Source organism: Desmodus rotundus, chromosome X (assembly GCF_022682495.2).
Source record: "Desmodus rotundus isolate HL8 chromosome X, HLdesRot8A.1, whole genome shotgun sequence".
Classification (NCBI taxonomy): domain Eukaryota; kingdom Metazoa; phylum Chordata; class Mammalia; order Chiroptera; family Phyllostomidae; genus Desmodus; species Desmodus rotundus.
In genome coordinates this window covers 18,436,172-18,462,131 of record NC_071400.1, presented here as the reverse complement: position 1 = coordinate 18,462,131, position 25,960 = coordinate 18,436,172, and the positions used below count along the sequence as shown (strand labels likewise).

The following is a 25,960-nucleotide window of genomic DNA, read 5'->3' as shown; positions in this document are numbered from 1 at the left end:
ATTTTATGGATGGGAAAACTGAGACCAGTTAATTGCCTCAGGTCACTGTGAGTTCAGAGCAGAAGCAGGCTGACAATTTAGTGGCTCTGCCTCCAGACCAAAGTTGCTACATTTGGTTCCAAAATGACAAAGTTTACCCAGTGGACTAGAATCAGACAACATCTCTATTCCGTTAAGATTTCTTTTAAGATGCAAAATACATAGCAAACAATTTGATCAGGGAGTTTTTACACAGTAATATATCTTTGAAATTGTTATACCATTTTTACTATGTACTTCAGAAATATATATAACATGGCAGCTCTCATGTTAATCTATTTGGGCTGTTTGATATAACTATGCTTCTTTTAAAAAGAAATCTCACAAAATTCAACATTTTGGGGTGGGTCTTTATGTTGTGGTCCCCAAAACACAGATTACGTCCCACTTCTGTTATTTCTATTCCCTTTGCCAAGCATTTCTTTCAAAGGCCCCTGAACTGAGTATCTGATTAGCATATTTATGAGACAACTGATTCAGCTATGTTAATTAGCAGTTCTACTTCAAAAAAAAAAAAAAAATTCCCCAAACTGGCCAAGAGGTGGAGTTGCTAGCTCTGTCACTACCATTTTCAGGTTCTATGTCTCTAGCCTAGGGTGGTAGATCTCTGGTATTGAACAACTAAGTTAAAGTGTGGATGGATAAGATTGCTGTGTAGGAAACACCCGAGTCCTTAAACTCAGAGGTACAAGTTTAAAATATGGGAAACCTGAGAATCTTGTTGCTGCCTAAAGAAGTGTTCTGTAATTCACTCAGGTCTGAAAATGCATGCACATGTGAGCACACGCAAATGCAGTTTACAACTTAAAAACTACTTTATAGCCCCGGCTGGTGTGGCTCAGTGGATTGAGCGCTGGCCTGTGAACCAAAGGGTCACTGGTTCAATTCCCAGTCAGGACACATGCCTGGGTTGTGGGCCAGGTCCGCAGTATGGGGCATACGAAAGGCAACCACAGATTGAGGTTTCTCCCTCTTTCTCCCTCCCTTCCCTTCTGTCTAAAAATAAATAAATAAAATATTTTAAAAACTACTTTATAGACTTATAGTCTCAGGTGTGCAAACAACAGAAAATTAAATGTGTAGAACAAAAATACAACCTTAGAGATAAGGAATATAAGGTATCTGGATTCCAAAATGTGAGAGCTGACTGGAGCTCACCGGACACCAAATGATGAAAAACTGGGAAAATGGGATGATTTCTAGTTAAACAAGGCTGATCCCCTAAAAGCCTCCAAGCCTTATTTTATTGAAGAGTTTATAAAAAGTAATTGCTCCTGCCTTAGAAAAAAGTGGTATGTCATAAACATGACTCGAGTTTTGATGACAGAAGAAGTTGCCTGGGCTCAGAGTCAACATTTTGAATTTATACTGTAATTTTGAAGATAACAAAAGACGCCCATTTGAAGTCACTTGACCCCATAGGTTTCCATGTGTCCCTTTGATATTTCCTCATTACTTGTCTTGAGCCTTTGTGGTGTGTTATTGCCCTCCATCTTTGTTCTCCAGCTGCCATCTTGTTACTCTGCCCAACTTCCTCTTCGTTCACAGCAATAAGCCGAGATTTGGCTTTTATATATAATGGCTTGGACAATTTTTAAGGAAAGCACTCTGCCATTGGATTTCTGAGAGTCCAGACATCCCCTATACAACTTTATTCAACATCTTTCTTAAGCCTTGAGGATTAAAAAATCAGTCAATCAACAAATGCAGTACCCACTTGAGGATTATTGGTTTGTTGGATACCAGTCAACTGAGGTTTTACCATAAAAGCATTTAATTGTCTTAGGAAATCTAACTTGGAGGAAATATACAATATATCCCAGCTCTGTTCTGATCTCCAGAACACATTTCAGGAACTACTTCAAAAAATTAATCTGTGCTCACTATCTTTTTCTCTATGCCGTGTTTTAAATTAAAATCTGAAGAAACAAACTGGCATTTCACATTCATTTTTGTGACCAGTTTTGAAACTGATAAACAGTGTTAACACATTTATTGAATGTGAAGCCTGAAAGTAAAGGGCAAGAGAAACTGTTTTTCTGTCCTTTTTTAAAAACATATGTTAACACTTACTGTACGGCTTTTTAAAAAGTACACATTGAAATCATCCCATACAAGTAATGCTATAGAACCACCAGGAGCAAGAAAGGGAAAGAACAGCTATACCAGCAGGCTCACAGACAAGAGAAGTCACTGTCTGTGGGATCTGCACTAGGAGATATGTCTAATAAAACATGAGAGCTGCTGAGTGGGGAGCGGCAGACAGCGGCGGACACTCCGGACAGTGGGGGGCCAGAGCACCATGTCTTTCCCCAACCTCCGCAATTTTACAGAGGTGGTAAGGGCTTTGAGACACCCTTGACATAACTCTATGGAAAATTTCTGCATGCCAAATTTTGCACTTGTATCTGAATTTCTTCTCTAGCTTATGGAAAGTATATAATTAAACTTTAATGAAGTCTAAGAATGAATACTCGATATTACTTATTAGCCACCTAGAAACAGGATATTGTTGTAAAGCTAAATAAAAGAAGAGTTCAAAACATTTTGAGTTTGACAGACTTAGTTGCAACCTGGTAAAAATTAGTTAAGTTTTGAGCTTCTGGCCAAGATGGTGGCATAGGTAAACACAGTATTCACCTCCTTGCACAAACACATCAAAATTACGACTACACTATAGAAGAGCCATCATTCAGAATCGTCAGAAATTGAGCTGAATGGAAGTCCTACGAGTACAGAATTAAAGAAGTCACATCTATTATGACGGGTAGGAAGGGCGCAGACACAGAACAGCCTGGTCCCATTTCCATGTATGGTGGATAAAAATCAGGAGGGACATCTCAGGAGCAGGGGGTTCCAGTGCCACACCAGGTCCCCCAGCACACTGTTCAAATGCCAGGAAAATAAGTCCCCACAACTTCTGGCTACAAAAACCAGGGGGCATTGAGGATGGGGAAGAATGAAACTTCTGGACTCCCTGGCAGTTACTCTCAAAGGGCCCACACATGGACTTACTCAGACTCACTCCTTCTGAGCTCCAGCACCAGGGAAGCTGCTTGAAAGGCATCAGAGACATTCAGAAGGAACTGAAGTGTTTGACATCAGGGCTACAGGGCTGGGGGTATGCAGATTTCTTCCAGACAGAAGTGTTGTCATAGGCACTGTTCCTTTTCTGAGCCCTCCCCGCACAGAGCCACAGAGCTGGCATGTGGGCACCATATCTGAGGCTCCATCAACCAGGCTCACACTATTTGTCCCAACCTGATGATTCCCTGAGGCCTTGCCTGACCCAACTTTTGGGCCCACCCAAGCTGTTTCCAGTGGCTTTTCCATACCAATGGCTTGTCTTGGCCCATGCTTCAGGTTATCAGAAATGAGCAGCATCAGGCTTCAGCAAGCCCTGTACCTCTCACTAAGTTGCCTCAAGGCCAGCACAAGTAGCAGCCATCTGCAAATCACTTTGTAGCTAATGCTCTTTGACCCTGGGTAGAATACAGTCGGTGGCTCTCCTTGGACATGCCACCACAAAGCTCGACAACAAGAGGGTATAACACAAGCCACACAGTGGCAGACCCCTGAGTACCCAGTTTGCATGATAGGGCAGGCTGTGCCACTGGACCCTACAGGACACCTACCACATTAGGCCACACTACCAAGACACAAAGTCAAAGCAGCGCTACCTAATACATACAAACAAACACAGGGAGGCTGCCAAAATGAGGAGACAAAGAAACATGGCCCAAATGAAAGAACAAAAGAAAACTCCAGAAACAAGAACTGAACAAAATGGAGACAAGCAAGCTACTAGATACAGAGTTCAAAATACTGGTTATAGGGATGCTAAGTGAACTTAGTGAGAACTTCAACAGCATATAAAAGAACGTGGAAACCATAAAAGAGAACCAGTCAGAAATGAAGGATATGCTAATTTAAATAACGAACAATTTACAGGGAATAAATAGTAGAGTGGATGAAGCCAAGAATCAACCCAGAAATTTAGAATATAAGAAATCAAAAAAAAAAAAAAAAAAAAAAAGCCCAATCAGAACAGCAAGAAGAAACAGTAATCCAAAAAACAAAATGAGGATACTGTAAGGAGCATCTGGGACAACTTTAAGCACATGAACATTTGCATCATGGGGGTGCTGCAAGGAGATGAGAGAGATCAAAAAATCGGAAACCTATTTGAAAAAATAATGACAGAAAATTTCCCTAACTTGGTGAAGGAAATAGACATACAGGTCCAGGAAGCCCAAAATGTCCCAAACAAGATGAACCCCAAGAGGCCCACCTGAAGACACCTCATAATTAAAATGCCAAAGGTTAAAGATAAAGAGAGAATCTTAAAAGCAGCAAGAGAAAGGCAATTAGTTAGTTACGTACAAGGGAGCCCCCATAAGACTATCAGCTGATTTCTTAACAGAAACTTTGCAGGTCAGAAGGGACTGGCAAGAAATATTCAAAGTGATGAAAAAAAAGCAAGGCCCTAGAAACAAGATTATTCTTCTATCCAGCAAAACTATCATTTACAATTCAAAGACAGATAAAGAGCTTCCCGAACAAGAAAAAACTAAAGGAGTTCATCATCACCAAACCAGCATTATATGAAATGTTAAAGTGTCTTCTTTAAGAAGAAAAGGAAGATGAAAAATATGAACAAGAAAATGGTAACAAATACATATCTATCAACAAATGAATCTAAAAAACAAAATAAACAAGCAGAACAGAAACAGAATCATAGATACAGAGAACATTTTGATGGCTGCCAGATAGGAGGGGCATTGGGGGATGGGCCAAACAGGTGAGGGGATTAAGAAGCACAAATAGGTAGTTACAGAATGGCCATGGGGATATAAAGTACAGCATAGGAAATGGAAGAGCCAAAGAACTTATATGTGTGGCCTATGGACATGAACAATGGTGTTGGGATTGCCTGATGGAATGGGGGAGGGGCTCCATGCAGGGGAGAAATTGGGAAAAATTGGGACAACTATAACAGCATAATCAATAAAATAATTAAAAATTAAAAAATTAAATTTAAAAAGTAAAGTAAAATAAAATAAAACAAAATAAATGTGGTAACTGGGCAGAGGTGGCCTTGGAACCTAAAACAGCTGGATCTGCACCCCGTCATGCTACCAAAAGACTAGCCATTTCTAAATAGCAGGAGTTTTTCCTTCTAAATTCCATGTAATTTCCTTCTTAATTCTCCAAGTAGTGATTTTTAAATACCAGCATCTCAAGTTTTCAAAGATGACCATCTGATTATCTTTCTAAATTTTCTCCTCAAAGTAAAAGAAAATGCTTTCATTACTCTCTTGAATAAGGAATGTTATAGTCAAGAGAATACCATTCTTTTCAATAATCATACTAATAATTTACTGACTAAGAGACACAGAAGCAGTCTAATGATGTCTTTGGACAATAATACTGATCTTCATGTGGTGCTAACATTGTTAAATGGACTTTACAGGCATGTGTGTTTGGGGTTATGGAGAAATAATTTCCATCCATCCAGGGAGAAGAGATAAAATTAGGACTAAATATAATTTTGAATACAATCTGCATACAAAGCGTTAGAAAAAATGGGTACAATATATGATATGCTACATAGAAAAAATTAGGTTAACTACATTAGAAATAAAATATGCTTTCATGGTCTAATCTGAGAATCCAACTAACACTTATTAAATTGTTTATTAAACTTCAAAATCAAATCACAAAACCAATCAGAAATACAACCTGTTCTTTAGCTGAGGACTGCTTTCTGTTTTTCTTTTTAAAGATTTTATTTATTTATTTTTAGAGAAAGGGGAAGGAAAGGAGAGAGAGAGGGAGAGAAACATCATAGTATGAGAGAGAACCATTGATCAGTTGACTCTTGCACTCCCCCAACCAGGGACCTGGCCCACAACCCTGGCATGTGTGCCCTAATGGGGAATCAAATTGGTGACCTTTGGGTTTGCAGGACAACACCCAACCCACTGAGCCACACCAGTCAGGGCAGGACTGTCTTCTATATCAAGTCTAACTTAGTCCAGTTTCTCACCATGGTAACAAGCCCTTTGCAAAAATACTCAGACATTTCACATCTCAAAAATTTGCCTTATACTTCTTCACCAAACATAATGTCAAGAAAAGCATGCTTCAAAGGTTCTATGTAATCAGAATGGCCTTTAAAACAGGCACAAAGAAAACCTTAAATCATTCCTATTAAAATTAAATCTACTTTATAATAATCTTCAAATTGGGTGCACAGCATCAAAGAAAAGAATCCTGAGGTGTTTTGGACCCGATACTCTGGTTTTTAAAATTGTTTATCTATAAGATCACTTCAGACACAATTGAAGTACTTCTCAATTGGCTCGTATTGACTATTTCTTCATGATTAAAAGGAAATGTGCATGTGACATTGGGCACAGAGGACTGAAATAGGTTTGGTCGTAGCTTTACATGGATAGACTAAGCCAGAACACCAAGTAAAAGGCCAGGGAAGGAGGCCGGTGTAATGAAGATTACATTATAGTTGCTACCTCTGAGTTGCTGCTGCATGGAAACTCAAGAACTGACCTTTGATCCTGCCTGTGTTCTACAGAGCTTCTAGGAATTCTATTTGCCTTTGGGGAATCCATTTTGAAATTTAATTTGAAGTCCCACATCTGCAAAATCTCTATAGTTATTTTGACTGTTTTCAGATGCCTGCTTTTTAGTAGGAAGATTGTTTTTTAAGTGATATGCATCAACAACATTATTCTGTATCCACCCAAGAAAAGAAATAAAAGCATTTGAATTAAACTATTTTAATATACTTTTTGGCTGCTTGTGAACATATATTCATAATGCCTGCCATACAGATTCTAATGCCTCCACAAGGAGTCTAATCTCAAGCTGTAGGGCTAACTTGCCCTTGGGATGCAACAAGGAGGAACATCTTGGGAGAAAACTTGAACACTGAGAGAACAGAGGAGCTGTGAAAAAGCAATGGTCTAAACTCAAGTGGAATAAAAGGTGTAAAACAATCTCAGGAACAAAGCAAATGTGGATGCTTACTTGGATCAAAGTTCCAATACATACCATCAAACTTCTTGTAACGAGAAGCAAAGACAGCTTGCAAATTATTACACTGTTCACTGACCACAGCTTTAAACTCATCTTTACTTTGAAGGTTGTACTTCTCCTCCATCTCTTGAGAGCAGCATGTATAACCCTGGGGGCAGACCTTCAAATGATCACCTGAAAGATAAGATATAGGACACACTCAATTTCCATCATCATTCATCAAGCCCAAGCGGGAAGAATTTGATTTAAGGGAAGAATTTGATGAAGCACACTCTTTGCTTCATTTCTATCTGTAAGGTTACTGCAAAGACCTAGGCATCTTATGAACAGAAACTTTAACTAAAACACTTCCTTCTTGGAAAAATATAATAATAAAGCCACCTCCAAAAGACAAAATAACCTCCTAATCAGTTAGTCTGCTACATTACAGGAAAATTAGTGTGGTCAGTAAACAGAGTATCATCCAAATATCAACACAAGTCTCTTTTTTAATTCTTTTTTAAAACAGATTTCCTTTTTATAAAGATTATTTATTTTTAGTCAGAGGGGAAGGGAGGGAGAAAGAAAGGGAGAGGAACAATCAATGTGTGATTGCCTTTCACCCGCCCCCTACTGGGGACCTGGCCTGCAACCCAGGCATGTGCCCTGACTGGGAATTGAACCAGGAACCCTTTGGTTCATAGGCTGGCACTCAATCCACTGACATACCAGCCAGGGCTCTTCTCTAATTCTTTAAGATTCCATTAAAGTTACCAAAACGAGACAGATTTTCTAGCTTTGGGAGTTCACATTCCAAAAGAGAGTACCTTTAATGAAGAATGATTTATAAAATGTGACCAATACCCCCCAAAATGAACATATTTGTGAGCAATAGTTATACTGGAAGGAAGCAATTGGGTAAGTGCATTTCAAGGAGTTTGTTTCTGCTTGTCAGCCAAGCAGAAACAAAGGGAGTTTGTGCTGGATAATTTCAGTATATGATAAAGGGTGATATTAAACGATCTTTAATTTTAAGATTTTTTCATCCAGCATCTTCTGTGCAGATGTTGGACACTGTACTGACTGTATGATTCTGTGCAATGTAGCCACTCATCCCAATATAGACTAATGGTTTCCAATAAATATAATCTTTATGTAGTGAAGGAACCCTAAGGGTAAAGAGTAATGTCAAAAGCATATCACTACACAGCAGCCAAATCCACAAAGTACATCCCTCACCTACAACAGTTGCATTTTGCTTGTGGTTTGGCCATGAGAGTGTGGAGTTGTTTTTTTTTTTTTTTAACAGATCCCAAAGTTCACACACATCTTGCTCCTCCTATCACAGGACAAAAATTATGCTTTAAAGAGGTCATACCTCTCCTTCATAATGACCAAGAGATGTAGTGCCACTCAAAAATAAACCCACTAGGTACTTTAGTCACTCCTGTATTATCTGGTGTGGTAGAGGTACACTGGTATAATTTTGTACAGATGTTTATGAGGATTCACCCTCACCATTCCTTCTGCTATTGCTGTCCATGTTCCATGTAAGAAAAACAGGATCTGAAAAGAACCAAGATCTCAAGAACTCAAGAATGAGTATATTGAAGACCTGAGCCTGTTAATGGTAAGCATGTACAATAAATAAAGGAATGGAGAATGAAGAGCAAATCTTTCTAACAATGCTAATAATCATGGGAATTGAACTAGGCCATGAGCTGGGCTTTGCTGCTTTTTGGCTGCATGTGCTTAGAGGAAATAAGTCTTTACATAAAATACCAAAGTGGTGGGGCAGGGGGAAGTTACCGCAAATAAAAATTGATTTGGCAACTTATTTGACTAATACTAGGACTGGCAACTGCACATATGCAAATAATTACATAATCATATACACTCCTGATCATTCTTCCTTCCTGGCAATTAAAAAGTGGGGAGAGTGTTACTGCCAGACAAAATAGAGTATAGAGCATTAAAAAACTATTGAAGAAAGAGGGTAAAGGAAACAATCTTCAAATAACTTCTTCATCCAGAACTGCTGAAAGCCTTTTTGGAATTTTTGAAAGCCTTGGTCAACAGATAATTCTAACAGAAAAAAAAAACAAGGAGGGAGGAAGACTGTATACAGTTTAGGAGCTGTGAAGCTGCAAAATATCTTAGATCTCATTAGTGATACAAGAAGAGTTGCTAAGGCTCAGTTTCTGGAAACACCTTTGTTACAACCAAAACTCCCTTTTGGTTGTTCACAGCATGCCTTTGGGTATGGGTACTGGCACCCATAATTAACAGAGAGATATCCAGTTGTCTCCTGGTGCCAAGGTTGAGGATGTACCCCAATGCAGTCTGAACACATAAAACAATACAAAGGACCCCAAGTAGTACAGTGCTTGCCATAGCTGTATTTAAAAATCTATATCAACTCACACCCATGTAGAAAATTAACTAGGCCCTGACTGGTGTGGCTCAGTAGATTGAGCACCAGCCTGTGAACTGAAAGGTCACAGGTTCCTTTTCCGGTCAGGGCACATGCCTGGGTTGCAGGCTAGGTCCCCAGTAGGGGCTGTGTGAGAGGGAACAGATTGATGTATCTCACACATCGATGTTTCTCTCCCTCCCTTCCCGTCTCTCCAAAAATAAATAAATGCAATCTTTAAAAAAGAAAAATAAAAATCAATTGAAATGCTCAGAATAAGAATTTAAGACACACGGGGCTACTTAAATGAATTATAATAAGGGAGAAGCTACTTTTTAAAGTTGTCACAGGCTAAAATACATCACAGGGTGATTTTGAAGCCCTTGCAAAGATTTTATTATAAAGTATATTGAATTTTCAAGGCAAAACAATTCAAGAATTTGGAAAATAATCTATTCACCTACTCTTAGCAGGGTTCACACATAAACTGAAGGGTCACTTATTGGATTCTATAAAAATAGACTTCGAATTCCAAGGGAAAACACCCTTTTCTCATACCCAATGCATACATGTACAGACACACACCCTAAAGCCAGCAAATTCTAAGAGACAGCAGGAAAGAATAATGTTCTACATTTAAGAAGGTGCTAGACATTGAAGGGTTTAAACTTACCCACAGGAATTTTACATTGAGGAGACAATCTTTAAAAACAGGTAACAGCAATAAAAATTTTACTGGTAACCTGCTGAAAGGACATAGCACCATTTCCACTGGTACATATAAAGAGCACAGCCAGGGCCCATGTGCTCCACCCTTTCCATACCCACCAGAGGCCCTCGGCAGGACCTTATGGAGACGTGCTTCTATCTGAACACTAGAGCACACCACTGTTTTGACAATACTAATAAAAAAGAAGAAAAGAGCTCACTTTCATTTTAGACATAAGAACTTTCCAGGAAGAATTTGTGTAATGCTAAAAGACATGCCCTGGTAAAGGACAACAGGTCAGATACTTGGCTAATGTTTCTGTTGGCAAAGTCGTCTTCCCCGCAGTGCAAACAAGCTGATTCCGACACTCCACTTTCACCCATATAGCCTTGAATGCACCACTTATTCTGTCTGCATTTCTAAAAAGCATTACTTGAAAATGTAATTTGACATTCTTGCCAAAAGCTTTGCCTGAGATGCATGCAGTCCAAGACACACTTGTGAATTAAATCCCAAGACACACTTAGGCTACTGGGATTCAATACCATAACCAGGTTCTGCTCTTGAGAAGCACAAGGAGGGAAAAGGGAGACAGTCTTGGTGCATTTAAAAATGGAATTATAGCTCCACATTTTGGTAAGAATTCAAGTCAGTCATTTGATTTTCAAAATGACTATTTCTACTTTAAGCGCCCAAAATGGTTTATATTAAAAGCCAGCGCATACATATGATTTGAAAGACATAATACATTATGTTTAAGACTGCTTCTAAAATGCTGTGTCTGAGTGAGAAATTCTTTTTCTGGTGATATCTTTTTTATAAACCTGGTGATCCTATATACTTCTCATTTAAGGATTTCATTTTTCTTTAGGCTGAGAGGGTTGAGCACAGGGACAACAAAATCCAATATGGAACAGGTAGACAGCCACTGCAGAGGTGGCACTGAGCACATGCATTTTTTAAGGGCCCTAGGTGATTTTTATACATGCACTTCCACAAAAATTATCACTTGAAAGCCTTAAGCATTAGAGCCACAGAAGAGCAGGGAATATTAACCAGTTACTCCAATAGCTCCAATGGACAGTGGCTTATGATCCACACCTAACATTTGTCTCCTATATTTCCCTAACTCAACCTCCTGCTTCCATGGCCATTACTATGTGTAGGTTCTCCATGTACCTCTTCTAGTCCCCATACTGTTCTTTCTTACCCTACTCCACACCTCTTTTAACTGCACATCACATGAGACCAAAGGATTGCTATCTGTTGTATTTGTTGAGAGTTCCCTGTTCTTAATATTAAAAGCAGGTGAATTGAATGCTCTGGTTTTCTAAGGAAACACGTAAATTAAGTTGTGTTTTGTACATGGCTCTTGATCAGCTTTTTTCCTTGTGGGTCAGTAGCCCTCAAAAGAAAAAAAGGTCCCCTAGCCCTGTTCTAGGCGGCTTGGATGAGATTCAATGAAGCATGCTTTTTGAAGCTTAACTCTAGGGCATTAAAAAAAAAATCAAAAAGGCCAAATTTTTTTCAATCACACCGGCTCTATGTAATTTCTCTTTAGTCTTCATATTAAGGTCTGAGTTTTCAAAGCTAAACAAAGACAATCACAATAAATTACTAGTTAATCCTGCTGAGTATGTACTGGTTCTTTTTTTTTTTTTTTTTTTTTTTTTTGCAGCACTTCAGATCAATGGTTCAAGAAGTAGTCATTGAATATGAGGAATCTATTCCATCCTTTAGAACTGTGCTTTCTGATTTTATCTCATTTAATCATCTCAGCAAAGGCTGGTTCTGATGTATAATTGGTATGCACCTAATGTCCAATTATTTCCAATTGCTCATAACCCACCTTCCCATAGAAAATGTTGTATAAATGGTGGGGGGGGATGTTGTAAATGGTGTTAGGCTCTCAGGCCAGCCCTCGGCTTATTTACTATCAAGTTGAGAACTTTTACCTATGACTTACAACCATTTCTACATCTCTCTCAGAAATTCATTTTGAAATCCAAGTAGATGCCAAGAAAAAAATGTCTCTCAGATTGTCACACATTTGGTGGGGTGGTAATAGAGGAATACTTGTAGTCATCACTAAGATGCTGACTTTCTGGGCCTATAGGAGATAAAGTCTCTAGAGGTTAGTCCCCCACAGTCCTAAATGGAAGCAGCAGCAGCCAGAAACCTTTATGGGACACAGTGGTAGAGAATCCAGGCTTGCCTACACCCACATGACTTGTAAGGCAAATCCCAAATGATTTTACCAATAAAGCAACCAAATGCCTTTAGTAAATAATAGAGATGAACTGCACCCTAAAGGTAAGGGCAGCAGGGAGGAACATATGAGAAGAGCACACTGAAAAACACTTAGTAAATTGCAATTGTAACAGACTATGATTTTGTATTTGGCCTTTCTTGCCTCACTTGGGTTTTGAAGAAAACTTAGCTTTTTAAGAGGGGTTTTTAAGAAGTTAATTTAAAAACTTCCAAATACTTAACATTATTTGGATCTTCCAGTCTGCAAGGCAAATGGTTGTCTAGGGATAAAGAGACTGCTCTGGAGAGTCAGGAATATGGGTTTGAGTCCCAGCTCTGCATGATTTACTGTAGGCACTTGGGGAAGTCACTCACTTACCCATGGGACCTTAAAAAGTCTCATGTAAATAAGGAAGTATTATATAAATGTAAAAAATTGCAATTGAAATACAAAGACAGAAACGAAGGCCATCTATTATACTCTGGTAGGCTACGGAAGTTCTCCATGAAGAGACTTTTCCCGACAACTTGTACTGAGAGAGAGCGGCCAAGAGAGCAGCATCTTCTCTCTTGTAGCCAGAAACTTATTTCGGGAACTTATTGAAGATAGAATTTAGGGGAGTAAAGACAGCCAGAAAAGAAAATATAATCAATCAGTTGCTGAGTGGCATGCATATGTGTGGTGAACTGATGACAACTGAGCTGACACATTGATCTACAGGGCCATCAGAAGCACAGCCTTGGGAGCCTAAGGAGACGGTGGTGAAATATAACATGAGATCCTGGATGGGATCCGGGAACAGAAAAAGACATTACAGGAAAACTAAGGAAATCATACAAGAACTTACATGCAAATATTCATAGCAGCATTATTCATAATAGTCCAATGTCTAACAATGGGTGGATAAACAAAATTTGGTACAATGGAATATTATTCAGCCATAAGAAAGAAGTTCTGATACACGTTACGACACAGCTGAATCCCAAAAACATTATGTTAAGTGAAAGACCCTGTCACAAAAGTACACATATTATATGATTCCATTTATTTCAGTGCCAAGGATAGCTTATCCTAGAGACAGAAAAGTGGATTAGTGATTGCCTAGGGGGGAGGGGGGAGGATGAGAGTCAGGGGAATGGGCAGTATTTGTTTCTGGAATAATATGTTCAATAATAGATTTTGGTGAGGATGCACAATTCTGTGAGTACATTAAAAGCCATTGTACACTGTAAATGGGTGAATTTGTTGGGGCATGAATTATATTGCAATAAAGCTGTTAGTAAAATGGTTTTTCTGTTGTGACAATGTACCACACTAACATCAGATATTAATAATAATAAGGAGAACAGGGTGTGGAGTATAGGAAAACTGCTATCCTTTCAACTTCTGTAAATCTAACTCTTCTACAATAAAGTTTATTTTAAAAAGCAGATTTCAAAGTAGAAGGAATATATGAAGGAAACTTTCATCAGCCTTTTAAAAAATATAAATACTTGATGTAATTCTAATATTGGGGAGCTACATTAAGCTATTCATTGATGGGGTACTTTTCCTAATCTCTCAATTTCTGCTTTATTCTTTTTCTACTTTGTATTTGTCCTGAAAGTAAAACAATTCTTTGCCATTGGTCCAGAGAATTACAAAAAAGAGTTTCTGTTCAGCCTTCTAGATATCAATTCATGAGGCCACAAACTGAGCTAAAGCACAGGTTGGTGTGCAACTCCAGCCCCTCTAAGTTACCTCAGAGCCCCAGGAGGGGCACACAATGCCCAGCTTCATGGGAACAAAGGGGAAAAAAGCTCTAAAGGTTTGTAATAATCCCAGGGGGTAGGGGGCATATACATTAATCCATCCTTCTCCCTTGCAAAAAGGAGTGAAATTATTGCATATAATGTGCCATGTACCTTGAAAGCCTAAAGTCATTTAACCTAAACCTTAATAATAAAGCTTATAAATTACAGTCATTTTGTAGATGTGTGATTTGAGATCACCTACCAATCAGGAGGACAAATGCAGTTAGTTAACATTTTGTAAAAACTTGCCAAAATATAGCTCTGGAGGGCTTAGGACTGCCAATTATTTTTAGGTGCACTGACCCTGAGAGTAAAATAGATAAGGGTAACCAGAAACACATATATTTTGAAAATCAGTTTCATTATATTTTTGTAAGAATACCTTTTGTGTAAATGTTGTTGGAAGAGTTAGGGTTGCTACTTTAAAACTCCATACTTCATTTGAGTGAGCTTGCAACAGCTTTGAAATCCACTCCAGATAGAAATCAAGCCAGGCATATTGATTTTTTTAAAGATTTTATTTATGTATGTTAGACAGAGGGAAAGGGAGGGAGAGAAACATCAATGTGTGGTTACCTCTTGCACACCCCCTACTGCAGACCCAGCCCGCAACCCAGGCATGTGCCCAGATGGGGAATTGAACCGGTGACCCTTTGGTTTGTAGGCTGGCACTCAATCCACTGAGCCACACCAGTGAGGGCTGATTTTTAAATAAGCACATTATGAACCAAAACAAAGTTTATGTCTGGCAATCTTAGAAGCCCAACTGAACTGTATCAAATGTTTTCTAACATAAGGCTTATCAACCAAAGTGAGTGAATGGTGTGAAATGTACACGTTGACCTATTCTACCAAACCTTTTGAGCAGCTAGAGCAACTGTATCTATTTTTCACATTCTCAACCACTTCGTCCAGATCCAGGGCTCAAAAGGAATAATAATACTGGCAATTAACCTAAAACTATTCAACAAGTCTGAAAAGCCAATAAATACTACTTCAGGAGTCAGCACTAATATAAGGCTCCTGGAAATGTGTTGAGGTAGGCTGGGGACAGGCAGGAAAAGATAGGGTGCTCTTGTTTTACAACTAACAAAGGAGAAAAGCCTTCATGTCAATGATAGATGCACACGTCGACGTCATTTCATTCGAGAGATTCTCTCCAATACTAAATTGTGATTTTAATTCAGATCATAATTTAACACAATGCCTAGGGATAAATAAATGATTCCAAATAACTCAGTTACACATTTACCTATAAATAGAAAGTACCTTAGAGAGGAAACACCATATTTTCTACACCATATTTAACTACAACATATTTTCCTTTGGTACCCAATAGTACCTTCTGGAACCGGTATGCCCAAGCTATGGATCATAGCCCCTGGTAGACCAAAGCACTAGTAGGACTATCTCTAAAAGAGCTAATCAAACCAAGCTTGGGGGGTGACAGAGATTCTCAGGGTGGAAGAATGCTGGTCACCAGCAGCATCTTGCCCTTTTTCTACACCCCTAGTGTGCTGAAGTCTTGTGCTTGCCCTTGGGGCAGTCTCCTGTGGGTAACTACATTAAGACCTTAGAGAAAGTGAAAGGAGAAAGGTATCCTCAGAAAAACATTGAAGACAAGCCCTTCCTCCTCCCCCCAGGAGACTGACTGAACAGCAGAACTGCCAACAAGTAGCAGTTTTCCTTATTATTTCCAAATAATCTCTAAAGAAATCCCCAGGAATCCAATTCTCAGATAACCTCCAGAGCCATTTAGGTTTTACAGCAACATCGGAAAGGGTCTGCAGTTAACTAGAGTTCATCGCAAATGTACAAGGGAATGCAGTTGGGAGTAGGGACTCACAGATATCAGACACTTGTTCTAATACAAATATTAATACATCTCCTATTGTATACATTTCATGGGTTGTGTGGGTCATGAAAATTTTCTAACCCTTTTTATAAGTGTTCTCATTTTGGGTAACTAGGAAAATGAAAAACCTCAATTTCTCTTTGCTCCCCGTGTCATGACATACCTCAAATTCTTCCCTCCAAAGTACAGTATGAGAATAGGTTTTTAGTTAATCTACTTTCCAGGAAAAATACATCTAAAGAACATACCCATTCATCATGAGTTCTTCCAAAGATATTTCTCCAAATGGCTATGTAGAAAAGCTTTTACACTAAAGTGAAAGTGAAGTCCGCTGCTTTGCATAAAGAAAAATCACTCTCTAACACTGGATTTCAGGCCACACAAACCATTCTTTAAAATTCTAGCCAAACATCAATGAAATGGCAAAGGGGAAAGAAACATTCACATTTTCAATGTTTGTACTTAATTATATCCCTTAAAATCCACATCCACAAAATTCTTGTTAAAGGTCATAGTAAGTTACAGCTTACTCGAATACAGATCTGCATGGAAGGATTCTTAATTAGTCTCAGTTCCAATGGACATGGACATGAGCCATAGTTGAACAGGAGTTAATTTTTATAACATGAGAGAAAAATTCTTCTGAACCTTTAACACATGCAGGTGAAGGAGGGGCAGTGTCCTCCTTTTGCAAGGCTGAATTTTCCCAACTGTCATAAAATCTCTTCTCCTTGCCATTATCTTGTACCTTAACACCTGGGCCTGTCACCCTTGGAACATACACTCTAGAATTTATTTCCATTTAATGGGCACTTTGCTATTTAGGAAACTTTTGTTGACAGAAGTGAAGTTTTCAATGTATACAGGTACTTCCTTTTCTAGGTCATTGACTGGAGCTTTAAGCAATATTTGTCTCAGTCCTCATTTTGGGGAGAATGCCACTATTAATGATGCCATATAGAGAACTACCTTATTTATCCCTACCCTTTGCTTCCTGTCTCTAAGTCAATTGTAATACAGGACCCAGCAGAAGTGATGCCCGCTTCAATGTGGTTGGAAGGGTAATAATATGGGTGTAATAATTTGCAGTTTTCATTTGAACATTTCACCGAAAATGTCATTGATGTGCTTGCATTGTGATGTTGTCATGTTACGGAATTACATGCTTATGCCTAAATAAAAAAGGGGGGTGGCATTATTTGTGCCAGACTCTGTATTTTATGGAACAGTCCCACAATTCTGTGGTGCCAGTTAAGTTTCCTTGGCTTGATAAGAGAGGCTTCCCAGGTCTGATTGGGATTTATCCTAATGGCAATCTACCAGCTCTCTGGCACCATTCCACTTCCAAATGTCACTTTTTGAAATCTTTCCTTGAGGATCAGGCCTGTTGATTAATTACATTTGATTTCTTCATTAGAATTTGAAAATCCAGTGTATTTACTACTTCTTGACCTAGTTAATCCAACCAGTCCACGTCAAAAGATTATCTGGTAATGGTACCCTGCCCTAAAATTTTCCCCAAGTCTAAATCAAAGAATCAATTCACTTCCCCCAAACTAACCTTTGACCAGATCTGGCAACACATACATACACACACACACACACACACACACACACACAACATTATTGGTGATTAATGCAGTATTTATCAAGTGCCTCTTAATGTGCCAGATGCCATCCATCAGTGCAGAATACAAAAAACTTGGTCTCTGCCTTCTTGAAATTATAAGATGAACAGACATGGATTTTATTGCTGTTCTATAGGCTTTTTCTCTCTCCTTATTCTATACTCTGAATCCCTGCACACACACACACACATATACACCACAAGATACTCAAGGTCCTCTGATCTTGTCTTGGAACAACTCAAGTTCAAAAACAGGAGGAAAGGTGATATTATTCCAGGCAAATCCACCCAACCCATTCTGTTCACATTGGGACTTCAATAGATGTGCCTTAGGAGGTGCCTTTGGACAAAGTGGGAGACACGCACACACTCAAATATAACTTTCATATTGCAAGACATGCCAAGTCCATTGTTTGAGTCACTTGTAACTATAGAAGACATTAGCTTGGACTCAAAGCAGGATGTTACAATGAGGGGAAAGGAGCAAATAGCTTAGGGACCTAGTTCTGCTACTTGGTCAACAAAGCAAAATCCACTAAGCAAAAACTTCTCATACAAATGGTTTTTAGTTATTTCACTTGATAAATCAGGTCACTAAACATTAAAATTAATTTTTTTAAAAAGGCATTTCTCAAATGGTGTCAATGCTTTGATTTTTAAAGTCTCTAAATGTGATCACTTGATGATGAAATTCTGTAAACTTATATTCCAATAGTCAATAAATAATTGGCATGGCTCCATTCAATGTTTGCAGCTGAGATCTCAGGGAAGGAGTTTCTAAGCCCTCAAGTGACTGACACACCACACAATGAAGGAATTGAGATACAACACAATTCCTCTCTATCACACTAGGAATAATCCCTGTTTGTTCTGGGGTCTGAAACTCCAATAAAAAGATGTTTGAAGTTAAATGTAAGGCATCACTTAGGGAATTTTTCAGCAGGGCTGCCATGCCAGCCACCTACCATTTTCCTCTGGTTTCTTTAGTATCAGAGAGAGGGGAAAATAAAGGCAGATCTTGGGCACTAAACTAAATTATTAATGTAATAAATTATTTATGACAGGAAAAAATTACTTCCTCACAGAAGATGGAAAAATGATTGCCTCTTTGCCAGAAAGTGACAAGGAAAAGAGAGAAACCAGTCATTTGCTCTGCATTCATGTCCCTACAGGCCTATGCAATTCCTGACCATCCTCAGATACAGATCTGCCAGATCAGAGGCCTCTGAGTCACCCCAGGGCCATAGGTAGATATGAATATTCCAGCAAGCAACTAGCATGGGAGGTAGCCTTGCCCTCCTTACTGTAGAAATGTCAGATAACCAAGAATGAAGAAGGGGCTGCCTGTTACCATTTTTGTTTTGCGCAGGGATGAAGGAGAAAGGCCTTCTAACTCGAGCCTCTAAGAAGAAAAGAAGTTTGCCGCCAAAGGGCTAACAATGGAGTCTCTATAGAATGGTATTGTCTGTCATAGAACCTAAGAGAGGTACCAGAGCTTCAGAAATCTGGCCAAAAGACAAGCTTGAGACCTGATGTTCAAAATTCAAAGTTATCAGACAGCTTTCCATGGCCTACAGCAACTGAGTAAGTGGATGCACATTTCAATGTCTAACTTGCCTTCCATAAATCTTCGGGTCAAGGGTCAACTGCTGAAATATAAAGCAATTAATTTGGTCAAATACCCGATCCAAAGGAGGTTCCGATTACTCCTCTGGTCCCAGAATGTGATCAAGGCCCATCAGCTACTTCATGATGAACAAAAACCATGGGAGTGAGGTCAGGACTATAGCCATTAAGGGGTAAGGAGTGAGAAACAACTGAAGAGAAATGGGCCAAGGGAGAGAGAAATAAAAGATGGTATATGACCCAGGGCTGAGTTGTGGGAGGGCCACATAAAACTGATTCAAGTGGCAATCTGGCACCAGGGCCTCAGGTTCCACAGTAATCTCATCAAGCAAAGGGACATGTTTTTCTCTCTAGTTTCCGTTACACAGAGCCTGCAGATGGCACACAGCATTACTACTGCAATTATTGACTATAATTATCATGAAAAGCCTTTGATGTGATAGCAGAGATTATTAAAATGGCCCTTCTTAGAAAAGAAGGGCAATAAATACAGCCTCCTTTGGAAAATTTAAGGACCCAATTTCATACCAGGACCTTCTTCCCAGAAAAGAAGTCATTTTAATATACTTGATTTCGGCTCCTCTCCTTGAAGATGTTTTATCTTATGTGGAAAATGAATAATCATGTGGCTCAAGATATATTTAAGATTATACTTAAATGAACTTCAAAGGAAAACAAAAAATGAAGTAACCTTGCAGACATGCCTTATTTGCACAAGCTCCTAGTTTTTCTTGATCCCAAGAAAAGGTGATTTTTAAAACCTTTTATAAAGTATAGTTGGTATATAATATTATGTTAGTTTCAGGTGTACAACATACTGATTTGCCATTTAAATACCTCCCAATATGATCACCACAGTAAGTCTAGTAACCATCTGTCACTGTGCAAAGTTATCCCACTATTATTGACTGCATTCCCCTTCACCTTTTCCACCCCCCACCCTCCAACTCCTCTCCTCTGGCAACCAGTTTTTAAACTGTCTTTAGGATGAGAACAAATGACAACTAATATTTAATGTTGGTCTTCTTTTAAAGATAACACTTGGTAGTGCTATGCTTATCCATTTGCATCAGTTAATATTTTAGTGTACTTAAATAAGTAGTGGTAACTGGATATATAAAAGATAAAGAATAGCTTCCTTAATTCCCTTTCATAAGATAATAAATGGTACAAGGTCACGTTTTTAATAGACCTAATCTTATGACTTAACTGTGAGTCAAGATGGCATAATCTCAAATTATACTCAGTGTTACAGGACCACATACATGACCACAGTGCAAGACTTTAAATAATTTTCTGGAATCAGTTTCAATGGGGAGGGGAGTATATGAAAAGATGAATGAAGCAAAAGTCCATTATTAAAAGCCCTGATTTTTTTGCAAATGCACTGCCTAAATTACAGTAAGTCCAACTAGGCTATCTGGAAAATAATATTTTTTTGCCCATGGGCGTTGCTATTTTTAATATATGACAATGGGTACACCCCAATACAAAAAGACCAACATAACTCAAGCTTAACTCTACTATGGTAAATTCAATCATACAAAATGACAACACTACAATTAAATAAGCTTAGAAAAGAGCCACAGTTGTCTCAAGTTTCATAAACATGTGCTTGAAGAGTTGCTTGGTAGCACAAGTCTGAGCTTTCATTTGGCCAAATGACCAGTGGCTATGGGTAAGTGTGGGGCATGCTCTTATAAAAAAAGGCATTGTTTCACTATTGTGACATGAATCTTCACGGTGCCATGATTTGTGGCTGCAAACATAAATAGAAGTTATGTTTAGAATTATTATAAAATGAGCCTATGTTAACCAAAAAATCATGATGTGTTTTCCTTATTGGTTAAAACTCTTATAATAGCATTGACAAAGTTGGTAGTCCAGGGAGAGCACACAGAACCCAAGCTTCTTTTTATCCTACCAGTGAATAGCAACTCACAAAGGAAGGATCAGGCTCTTTGAGAACCATGAGCTTCGTATTGCTCAGAATCACCAAGGTTCCTCAGACAGATCAGTTCAATACAAACAATGTCACAACAAGCAGAAAACTCAATAAACTGAACAGAAAACCTTACTACCCACAGTACTTGTGCTAAGTCTTTGTTTGAGGCAGGAAGATACCATGTCATAAGGAAAACATAGGGCTTTGGGGTTAAATAGGCCTGGGTTTGAACTGAGTTCTGTTCCTTACTAGCTAGCTGTACAACTTTGGGTCAGTCAGACTCTTCACTTCTGAGATTACTTCATCTTCTGTAAGATGGGGACAAAAACAGGACCTACCTCAGAGTCATTGGAAGCATTAAATGTATATGGTGCCTCACTCAATAGTGGTTACTATAATGAATACTGATATCTGAAGATGCTGTATATTGGTCACATGGGGAATGCTTTGAGAGTTCAGCTATATTTAATCAAAGGAAGAGTTTTGCTTTATTATTATTATTACTTCTGCCAGTTGTTGTTGTTGTTGTTAGTCTTAGGAAGCATTTATTTTTTTAATTTTTTATTGCTATTCAATTACAGTTGTGTGCCCTTTCTCCCCATCCCACCATCCCACCCCAGCTGAACCCCCCTCCCTCCCCCACCTCCACCCTCCCCCTTGATTTTGTCCATGTGTCCTTTATAGTAGTTCCTGTAGGAAGCATTTATTTCTAAAAATTACAGTCCAAATGTCAATTTAGCTTTATGTAGCCAGAACACAAAACAGAAACTGCCCTTTGGTAAAAATTCAGGCCCTAACAATACCACTCTGGGGTTTGTCTACAGAATCCTTTCTTTAGTTCTGAAATGGTTGTTATGACCTTGGAGATTAATGAAAAACAAAGTAGTAAAGGCTGATTCATAGGCAATTCCCATTATTTTAAGTAAAAAATGTGAAATATCAGCAATTTCACAGTGTAGCCTAATATTCTGAGTAATCAACTTTGCATCAACATCCAAATGTTTGTACAGGTAAAAGAGAAATAATTTGTGTTGTAGAATTCCTGTACTCGTAAACACAATTCAAAAGACTGAACTGAGACATGAGTATTTTAGGTATCTTACCTTCTTAAAAGATTTGTGTGCCTAGAGTATGCACTATTAAATCAACTGCAATATCAGGATCTGTTTCTTCTTAATCATTTTGTTAAAAGAATACTCTGCTTTATAAAGGTAGATGATGAAGAAATTATTAGAATATCTGAGGATAAATGTATGTCAAATAAAAACAAAGAAAAATCACCCTAAGATGAAGGGAGTTTGCTCCCTACCACATCAAAGGAAGGGAGAACAAAGATGGAAATGACAGCTCTCTGAACAATTGTGATGCATTTAAGTGCTGAGTTTTTGATGTTGCTGATGAGAGTATATTGACTTCAAATCCTTTAAGTTTGTCACCTGATCACATCCTATAGTCTATTTCTGAAATATTTCTGTCAAACAGAGCCTCCTCTACTTTGTTTTACACTGGTATCATAGATTTCCCTCCATTACCCCCTTACAATTGTGCATAAGATTCACAGATATGGCCCTGGCTGGTGTGGCTCAAGTGGATTGAGTGCTGGCCTGTGAACCAAAGGGTCGCTAATTCGATTCCCAGTCAGGGCACATGCCTGGGTTGCTGGGCATGTCCCCAGTGGGGGGCACACGAGATACAACCACACACTCATGTTTCTCTCCCTCTCTTTCTCCCTGCTTTCCCCCCTCTCTAAAAATAAATAAATCTTTAAAAAAAGATTCACAAATCTGAATGAGAAAGGTAAAACTCATCAACATAATACTTACCTGCCAAGATATACAGGCAAGGTGTGGAAAGATAAAAAATGACTGCCTCCTGAAATAGCGTTTCTGTGAGAGAGGTGGGGAGTGCAGGGAGGGAGGGAGCAACAGGTTCCCTGAGAGATACTCTGGCCTTGGTCCTGAGTAGTACATAGGACTTAAGACATCAAGTAACTAAAAGTGTGAAATGGTGATCAGAGCACTGTTAAATTGAACATGATGGGAGAGAAGAAGAAAAAACTCGAAACTCATCACATGTTTTTTCTATTTTAGAGTAAGACACTATGACAAAACTAGGCATTATTGGAGAACAAAGAAAGAATTCAAAAAGTAAACAACATGCAAGATGCCTGGAGACTGATTTAAAAATAGAGAGAAAACAAGAAACCACCTTACCTATTGTTACTTCAGGTTAAGTGCTCCCAAGCACTTACACTTTGAGGAGAGGGTTACAGAGAGCGAAAAGGACCTTCAGTGTGGCGAAAAGGCAAAATGGAAAAAAGTGAAGATATCTTTGGTGAAATAAAAAGATACTCCAGACTGGGAATAGAGAAAAGCCGTAAGGCACAGCACGGTAGACAAAAAAAAATAAAAAATAAAAAATTAGGCAGGAGCAACTTGCAAGAGATTGCAAAAAGTCAATAGAGTAAGAGGCTCTTTCGCTCTATCAAAGGGAAGCCATTTACAGCATCCGACGACCCACTTAATCACAGTCACAGGGCTAAAAAGGAGATGGTCCATAGACTGAATGAATCCTTTGTCTTCTAAGGAGATTCACATTCCCAAACCAGAATTGTGAAGTCGGCAGGTCAGAGGTACTAGATCAAATAGTGGTAAACATGATGCTCTGCATCTAATCAACAAACCAGGAGTAGATAAATCACTGGGTCCAGATGGTATCCACCAGCCAGTTTTGAAGTAACTCAAGGGTGAAATTGTTTTGGCCAACATGTGTAGGCTGTCTTTACAAACAGCCACTGTGCCTGAGAGACTGGTGCTTGTCAATGTGATTCCTATTCATAAGAAGGGTTCCAGAAGGGACCCTGGGAAGTAAAAACAAGTAAAACTCATTTCCATATCAAGTAGGTTAGTCTACTTCACAATGAAGTTGAAATCACTGCATATTTACAAAAATGAAGCCTATGGGGAAGAGAGAAAACCAAATATTTTGGCAAAGGAGGAAAATCATGGTCATGTAATAAACCAGAGCTTGTGGAGTGGTCAGGGCAAGGGGAGAAAGCATTTGAAAAAATAGGACCCTGAAGATAAAATTTATAGAGGTGCTAAAAACACAACAGAAAGCATTAGCATGTACCTATGCTACTATATACTGGCAATATATCTTAAAAGATACAAAGAAGATAAGCAAAATTCAGAACTTAGATAAAAAGAGCAGGGTAATTATTTGAGAGAAGTCAGGGAGACAAAGGAAAATAAATTAAAGTTCAGTGTGGGACGATGGGAATATTATTTCTTTTAATCAAATATATGGAAAGGCTTTAAAAGTGTTCTTTTTATAGCCTGCTGATATACTAAACTTACTCACTAAACCTGAGGAGGATAGCAATGGCTCCCTTATGCACTCCTTCAACTTTTGAGACAACCCTATAATAAGCAAAGGAATCACTGGTGTAACAGAAAAGAAAAGAAACATTTAAAGTCTGTGAAATTTACTGTAGAATTTTGGAGCCACCCTCTGGGACATAGCCTTTATTTTGCACACAAATACTCCAGTTGCATATTTAACCAACTCTTCTGTCTGATTTCTAGACATTCAATTCTGCCCTGGGTTAAAAAGGACAAAGAGTGAACCCAAATCAATGACAGCAGAAGTGACAGCTGAAAAGGGAGACTGAAGCAACAGCAGCAGAACAGTCTGGGGCCATTTAGTTTAGGGGCAAATTGTTCCTCATACTTCAAAGAACCCTAAGGACATTACTGCATTAGGGCACCTAATTATTAAGTTATTAAATAATTTTCATGATGATGACCCTGGGTCTTCTTTAACTGATTAATTAATGGTTTTTATCCTTCTGTTTAATAAGGCAGGAATACAAATATTTCAGAAATATTTCCACTGAAATGTTTACAACATTTTTTAAAAGTCTGCTTGACATGTGAAAGGACAATGATCCCGATAAAAATCTCTTACTCAAAATATATCCTTATCCCATGAAGCAAGATAGTGAACACATTATTTTAAAGCCACAAGTGTAATGTCAACCATTGTTACAAGCTGTAACTCAAGTGCTTCTGAAAAGTTCTTCATGTATTCAGAAACAGCATATATTTAGGTTCTCTGAATTTGTGTTCCAAAAAAACAACATTCATTTCCCTTCCACCTAAGTGTGGTGCCCTTGCCGGAGACACAACTGCGTAGAGAGCTGACCCATGGAGCAAGGCTATTTTTCCTTTAAAAAGGCATCAAACAGATGATTCATATTACCAAAAATAATCCCAGAAGATTTAGAAGGCAAGAGTTAAGTAAACACAAAAATGAGGTTTATTTCTCAAAATGGCCTTATTTATTTCTTCAAACACATATTTTCCAATTTCAGAAGAGACGCTGCCAACTGTGCTTCACACCATTCTTTATTTCTCTCAAGACAATTTGTGCTTGGTAAAGGAAATAGATCTGAAACATGCAGGGACAAAGTCAAGCCACTGCACACACCAGAAAGGTATCATTGCTCGTCTTGAAGTGTCCCAGGGGGATGAAATAGGACAAAATCCTGGGTAACATTGAAGGCCAAAGTAACAAAGTTTTCTGGAAAACAAAATTGCATAAATTTATATTGTTCATTCTCCAATACGTTAGACTACCCAAGTGCAAAAGTTGCTTATCTC

The 25,960-nt window shown here is 38.5% G+C and overlaps 1 protein-coding gene across 1 annotated transcript in view; it reads right to left on the bottom strand.

Annotated features, from left to right (window-relative positions):
• GPC4 (glypican 4) overlaps nucleotides 1–25,960 on the bottom strand; it is a 108,877-nt gene that overhangs the window by 31,131 nt on the left and 51,786 nt on the right. Inside the window, exon 2 of the mRNA XM_024566953.4 lies at nucleotides 7,114–7,272. Within this exon, the coding sequence (XP_024422721.2) occupies nucleotides 7,114–7,272 (159 nt within the window). The remainder of the gene's footprint in view (nucleotides 1–7,113; nucleotides 7,273–25,960) is intronic.